Here is a 7,881-nt window from a genome sequence, read left to right as displayed (position 1 = left end):
AGGCTGTGTGTTTTTGGTTAGATAAAATAATTTTTGAATGATTTGTTGTTATTGTTGTTGTTTTAATTTTGTTGTGCTTCTGTTATTTTTGATGAAACAGACAAAGTATGTGTGTGTCCAAAATAGCATATTATAATAACTAGCAAACAAAATACTAGTAAACAAAATACTATAGTAACTTATAGTAAATAAATATTACCGTGTTTTTGAACCATACTAAAGTAAAGTACTATATAAAGTTGATATGGTGACACAACGGGGTATATGCTGAAGCATGCTAATAGGACTTTTAATTTGCCATTAACCTGGGTAAAGCGCTTCCGGTGAATTGTATGCCAATGCAAAATCGGGACGTTTAATGTCTGTTTTCTCTATAAATCAGCGATCTCCACTGGCTGAGTGATATCTGATATAAAGTGGGTCTCAGGTTGTACAAGAAGCACTGCATTAAATAACATTTCCCCCACACCATGTGTTTATAATAAGAGCATTTATTTTACCCCAGTATATTCAATGGAGCTTCTGCGCTAGCCTGCCGATTCTGAGGGGCACGCGCGAGTAAACGGCTTTTTGTCTCGTTTTATGCTTGAGAAACTGAATGAATGCCAAAGTCTGTTTAACTGATTGTATTTTAATGACATTACAACATTGATGCTGTAAAATAAACAGTATAAAATGGAAAAAAACTCACAGTAACAGGTCACCGGACGTTTATCGGTATGGGAAACACACTAGCTCGGCATATACCCTGCTGTAGTAGGCTATTTGATCTGTAGTGGTAATTCTATAGTTGTTATGGTGACAACAATTGTAGCAATGGATATCACCCTGCAGCCCAAGACTGCTTACTCACCTGGATGGGAGACCACATGGGAAAACTAGGTTGTTGTTGGAAGTGGTGTTAGTGAGGCCAGCAGGGGGCGCTCAACTTGCAGTCTGTGTGAGTCCTAATGCCCCAATATAGTGGCTTGGACACTATACTGTTAGTGAGCGCTGTATTTCGGTGGTCATTAAAAATCTCAAGGCACTTCTTGTAAAGAGCAGGGGTGTAACCCTGGTGCCCTCGCCAAATTCCCTCCATTGGCCCATACCCATCCTCCTAATCATCTCTATCCACCAAATAGGCTCTATCACTGTCTCTCCACTCCCCCTATAGCTAGTGTGTGGTGAAGCACTGGCACTGTTGTCCTGTGGCTGCCATCGCATCATCCAAGTGGATGCTGCACACTTGTGGTAGTGTAAAGAGACCTCCCTCATGATTGTGAAGCTCTTTGGGAGTATGGCCATACACAATAAATGTGCTATATAAATACACAGATTACATTTTCAACTTATTGATTTAAAGGTGATATAAAATGAAAATCTGAACATCAAACTACTTTAAAAAAATGGACACTTCTAAAAAGTAGAGATTGAGGTTTTATAATGCAATTAATTACCATAAATAAATGAGAAATCATGAAATACAAAACCTCTTAATTGGTAGATTTGATTCCAGTGTAAATCCCATTGTATGTTAATGTTACTCACTAATGCTAAGGTCTCATATAGAATCACTAATATATTCCTGCTGAAAATAAAAATGTTAATATTCGCTCAAGTGCATGTGTGTTGGTGTTTTTTTGCACATTTTAAATCAACGTCCAATTACTGTTGTTGACACAAACTTAAACGTTCCAATTACTGTGTGTCGCCTGAGCACTGGATATTTCTGCTTCAGTTCCGAAGAGCCAAGAAATGAAGAAAAACACTGAACCGTGTCTTCATGACAGAGCCCACAGATCTTTACTAATTACTTGGAAAATTATATAGCTCACATTTCTCACCTCCTAAAGTCTTGCATATTACTTTATATTCACAAATATGACTTTAGATGTGCAGTTATTAATCATAAAAGAGGAAAACCCACACACTGATTAATCAGTCGAGTTTTATTTTCATTCAATGGACCAAACCACACAAAGTGAAAATAAAAAGTAAAGCAAGAAGGTTGTTTTTTTAGTTAAGATGCATGAATAGTACAAGAACTAGCAGGTTTGCATGATTATCAAACAGTAAAAGTCAAACCAGGATCTTATATGAAGTGAATTTGAGGAATAGGTCACCCTAAATCATCATTTACTCACTTTATTTTCCCATTTACTGCATACAGAAAGAGAAGAATGGCTTTTATTTTGTGTTTAAATATAGTATGCACATTAAATATACGCTGTAAACATTGAGGCTAAATTAAATCTTTATTTTTTTAAAAACTGAAAATGTATTTATGTTCACTTTCTTACTCTATATATATTTTCAATCTTGCAGTAGTTAATTTTATCCTCAAATATTTATATCCCCCAAATCTTTATTGTTAAACTTTTTTTTTCAACAGGCTCACAAATGCTATAGAAATATAGTATTAAATGTACACACTTACTGGCCACTTTATTAGGTACACCTTACTAGTGCCGTGTAAGACCCACTTTGGCCTTCACAACTGCCTTAATCCTTTATGGCATAGGTTCAACAAGCTACTGGAAATATTCCTCAGAGATTTTGCTCCATATTGACATGACAGCATCACGCAGTTGCGGCAGATTTGTCGGCTGCACATCCATGATGCCAATCTCCCGTTCCACCACATCCCAAAGGTGCTCTATTGGATTGAGCTTTGGGGACTGTGGAGGCCATTTGAGTACAGTGAACTCATTGTCATGTTCAAGAAACCAGTCTGAGATGATTCAGGCTTTATGACATGGTGCGTTATCCTGCTGGAAGTAGCCATCAGAAGATGGAGACACTGTGCTCATAAAGGGATGGAGATGGTCAGCAACAATACTCAGGTAGGCTGTGGTGTTGACACGATGCTCAGTTGGTGCTAATGGGCCCAAAGTGTGCCAAGAAAATATCCCCCACACCATTACACCACCACCACCAGCCTAAACTGTTAATACAAGGTAGGATGGATTCATGCTTTCATGTTGTTAATGCCAAATTCTGAGCCGAGCATCCGAATGTGGCAGCAGAAATGGAGACTCATCAGACCAGGCAACGTTTCTCCAATCTTCTATTGTCCAGTTTTGGTGAGCCTGTGTGAATTGTTTCCTGTTCTTTGCTGACAGGAGCGGCACCCGGTGTGGTCTTCTGCTGCTGTAGCCCATCTGCCTCAAGGTTGGACGTGTTGTGTGTTCAGAGATGCTCTTCTGCAGACCTCGGTTGTAACGAGTGCTTGTTTGAGTTACTGTCGCCTATCAGCTGGAACCAGTCTGGCCATTCTTCTCTGACATCTGGCATCAACAAGGCATTTGCGCCCACAGAACTGCCGCTCACTGGATATTTCCTTTTTGTCAGACCATTCCCTGTAAACCCTAGAGTTGGTTGTGTGTGAAAATCCCAGTAGATCAGCAGTTTCAGAAATACTCAGATCAGCCTGTCTGGCACCAACAACCATGCCACGTCCAAATTCATTTAAATCCCCTTTCTTCCCCATTCTGATGCTCAGTTTGAACTGCAGCAGATCATCTTGATCATGTCTACATGCCTAAATGAGTTGCTGCCATGTGATTGGCTGCTTAGAAATTTGCATTAGCGAGGAGTTGGACAGGTGTACCTAATAAAGTGGCCGGTTAGTGTATATTGCCATAAATTACATGGTTTGCTTACATTTTAAAGATTAAAGTTGAATTAAATTAACTTTACAAGTAATGTAAATAAAAAAAACAGGAAAAATTCTGTCAAAAATTAGTTTTTTCAGTCAAAAGTATTTTTAAATTCTACATAATTTTCACTTTAATTTTAATAAAATATTAATTCTGTATTTAAATCTATATAAACTATATATATATATATATATATATATATATATATATATATATATATATATATATATATATATATATATATATATATCTACATATATACATATATATATATATATATATATATATATATATATATATATATATATATATATACATACATATATATATATATATATATATATATATATATATATATATATAATATACATACATATATATATATATATATATATATATATATATATATATATATATATATATATATATATATATATATATATATAAATTATATATAGATATATAGATTATATATATCACAATCAAAGACAAGCAATTTTCAACAATTGCAGAGTGTAATTTAGTGATAAAATGAATGATTTGTGAGAACTAGTCCTCTAAACCAGTGTTTCTCAACCACGTTCCCGGGGGATCACCAGCTCTGCACATATTCCATGTCTCCTTAACCAAACACACCTGATTCAGATCATCAGCTCATCAGCAGAGTCTGACCTGTGATGGGTCTGACAGACTAAGAAGACATCTAAAACATGCAGTTTTGGTGGTCCTCCGGGAACATGGTTGAGAAACACTGCTCTAAACACCGTCAGGAAGGCTTACAGAGAAATGACAGACCTGTACATCTCCATCAAAAGTCTATTCTATCCACAAACTGCTCTCGAGAAATACCCTGGTTGACACTATAAAACATCTCCTAAACGCATGCAGTTTCATGATCCAGTATCCAGAGGAGCAAACGTGAGCTTAAAGGTGTCGCAGATCTTTTTTTTTTGCTTTAATTATGTTCTTGTTTTCTTCTTGATCGGCTGAATCTGCGTCAAAGCTACCAGCTTGAAAAGCTTCATCACAGAATGCAGCAAATTATGCATCTTATTTTATACACATGCGAGGAAATTTACACACATGCCTGTAGTGTTAAGGATGAACACAATTCAGAACTGAGGAGTCGATTCAATCTGAAGGTAACAGGGAATCGAATAAATTACAATCTCAAAGAAATTCAATACAAGCACAGAGGAATTTCATTAGTTTCTCACACTAAGCTCCAAAACCTACACATATCTTTGACTATATATGCCTATTTATTCCCCTGATTCATTTTTTATTTACTTATTTATTTACACAACATTAACCTGTCAAAACAAGCCATCAAAGCAATTAAAAATTAAATATTTAATTAATGTGCATGAGAACTAACTTAACATAAAAGGAAATGAACTTTATAAATAAAATTGGATGCAATTAAATTTGATAACACAATCGGATGTTACTTAAATACTTTAACAGGACTTATATACATTTATTTTTTATTAAATTGCCCCTTAAACTAATTACACTGGAATTAATATAACAATCACAAAATATAAAGCGAAGGATTTTAAAGAAGGAAGTTCTGGGAAAATAAGGTAGCTAAAAAGTCAATCAAAATAATATTAATAATAAAATTAAATAGAATAATATAGGAATAAAATAAATAAATAAATAAATAAATAAATAAATTAATTAATAAATTAATTAAATTAAATTAAATTAAATTAAATTAAATTAAATTAAATTAAATTAAATTAAATTAAATTAAATTAAATTAAATAAATAAATAAAATTAATTAAAATAAAATAAAATAAATAAATAAATAAATAAATAAATAAATTAAATTAACAAATAAATAAAAAAATAAAATAAAATTAAATAAAAAAAAAATAATAATAAATAAAAATAAATAAATTAAATTAAATTAAATTAAATTAAATTAAATTAAATTAAATAAATAAATTAAATTAATTAATTAAAATAAAATAAAATAAAATAAAATAAAATAAAATAAAATAAAATAAAATTAATAATAAACAAAATTAATGAAATATATTTTACAACATTTACATTATTTTCTTCAAATTAATATGACTTTTTTTAATATAATTCTTAATCTGCTTTCTGAAATTCAGCATTTCTGTGTCCTGTTTTCAGCCTCAATTCCAATCCAGGAATTGCAGTGTATGTAAAAGCATGTGAATTCAGTTCTGAATGATGCACAAGCCTGCGTAACACTTTGTGTTTTCAGTGAACTATCAGACATGATCTATAATGCAGTGTGCCACACGTACAGATGATTCATCTGATTTTTTAGAGCTAGTAATTTATTTATAGACACACCGGGGTCATATTTCAGGTTGGGGTTCTGCATGGTGCTTTGCTTGCTGTTAGTTGTTTGTCATGATCCACCAGGACGCTGCGAGAAACAAATAGATAAATATTAGAGAGATGATTCATCAGAACAAATTAATAATAAGTGCATTCAGCAACATGTTTAAAGAGTAGATTACATGGGCTTCTGAAAACTATTTTGTTTTTAGTCTGTAATGTAGCTGTCCTTAAATGTCCGTAAACAGTCTGCAAAGTTGTTAATAAAAAAGAGTCGACTCTGAATCACTTTAACGAGTCATTGTATTTACGAATATTCTGTCTGCTAGCAATCTACATTAACATGACCAAAGTAGCTCATTTGCATAAACCTTAAGGCCCTTAAACAGTCTGCAAAGTGGTTGATAAAAAAGGTGCATGATAAACAATGATATTGTCTCTCAAAAGAAAGAGTCGACTCTGAATCACTTAAAGGAGTCGCTATGTTTTAGAATCTTTTGCCTGCTACTTATCTACATTAACATGATTGACGTAGCTCATTTGCATAAATCCTGCCCCCATGATGTACAAGCAGTCTGAAATGTAATGTCGCTGTCCTTTGATGTAAACAGTTAGCAATGTTGTTAATTAAAATGTGCATGATAAAGATATTGTCTCAAAAGAAAGATTCAAATCTGAATCACTTAAAAGAGTCATTGTATTTTCAAATCTTTTGCCTGTCTCCGATCAAGATGATCAAAATAACTCATTTGCATAATCCCCGCCCCCATGTCATTCAACCAGTCTGAAATGGACTATAGCTGCCCTTAAATGTCTGCAAAGTTGTTAATAAAAGGGTGCATGATAAATATATTGTCTCTCAAAAGAGTCGACTCTGAATCACTTTAACGAGTCATTTTCAAATCTATTGCCTGCTACCAATCTACATCAACATGATCAAAATAGCTAATTTGCATAAATCACGCCCCATGACATTCAAACAATCTGAAATGTAATGTAGCTGTCCATAAATGTAAACAGACTGGGTTGTTGTTAATTAAAAATGTCCATAATGAATAAAAATACTGTCTAATAAATGAGAGAGCCGAATCTGAATCACTTTACCGAGTCATTATATTTTTGAATCTATAGCTTGCTACCAATCAACTTGATCACAGTAACTAATTTGCATAAAACCCGCCTCCATTACATGCAAGCAGTCTGTCATGTAACGAAGCTGTCCTTAAATGTAAAGAGTCTATAAAGTGGTTAATAAAAAAGTGCATGACATATAATATATGTCTCTCAAAAAAGAGTCGACTCTGAATCACTTAAACGAGTCATTATATTTTCGAATCTTTTGCCTGCTACTGATCTACATCAACATGACCAAAGTAGCTCATTTGCATAAACCCCACCCCCACAACAAAGAAACAAGTACAAATGGGCATTTAATTTCAGAGAGACCAATCAAAACAGGCTTGCAACTGACCAATCAGAATAGAGTTGGCTTATGGAAGTTGGAGGGGTTTACAGATCTTAAAGGGACAGTTCACCTACAAATCTAAATGTACTCACTATTTTCTTTCCCTCAAGTGGTTGCAAACTTTTATGAGTTTCTTTCTTCTGTTGAATACAAAAGAAGCTATTTTGAAGAATGCTGAAAACCTGTAACCATTGACTTCCATAGTAAACAAATACAATGGAAGACAATAGTTACAGGTTTTCAACATTCTTCAAAATATCTTCTTTGGTGTTCAGCAGAAGAAAGGTCAAACTAGTTTGGAACAAGTAAAGGGTGAGTAAATAATGACAGAATTATGGATGAACTGTCCCTTTAAGCACTGAATTGGATTAATTTAACTGAATCAAATCACTACAAACATTAAATGCACATTCTGGTAAAATTACAGTTTTCTGTCCTTAGATTCATTTAAA

The 7,881-nt window shown here is 33.3% G+C and overlaps 1 protein-coding gene across 1 annotated transcript in view; it reads right to left on the bottom strand.

The window, feature by feature from the left end:
• Positions 1-5,722: 5,722 nt before the first annotated feature.
• Positions 5,723-7,881, bottom strand: part of necab3 (N-terminal EF-hand calcium binding protein 3) — a 102,152-nt gene continuing 99,993 nt past the window's right edge. The window contains exon 13 of the mRNA XM_056460637.1: positions 5,723-6,052. Within this exon, the coding sequence (XP_056316612.1) occupies positions 6,024-6,052 (29 nt within the window). The 3' untranslated portion in view covers positions 5,723-6,023. The remainder of the gene's footprint in view (positions 6,053-7,881) is intronic.

The sequence above is a fragment of the Danio aesculapii genome, chromosome 6, assembly GCF_903798145.1.
Source record: "Danio aesculapii chromosome 6, fDanAes4.1, whole genome shotgun sequence".
Lineage (NCBI taxonomy): Eukaryota > Metazoa > Chordata > Actinopteri > Cypriniformes > Danionidae > Danio > Danio aesculapii.
The sequence above is the reverse complement of the archived record's forward strand: the minus strand, read 5'-3'. Positions and strand labels throughout refer to the sequence as shown.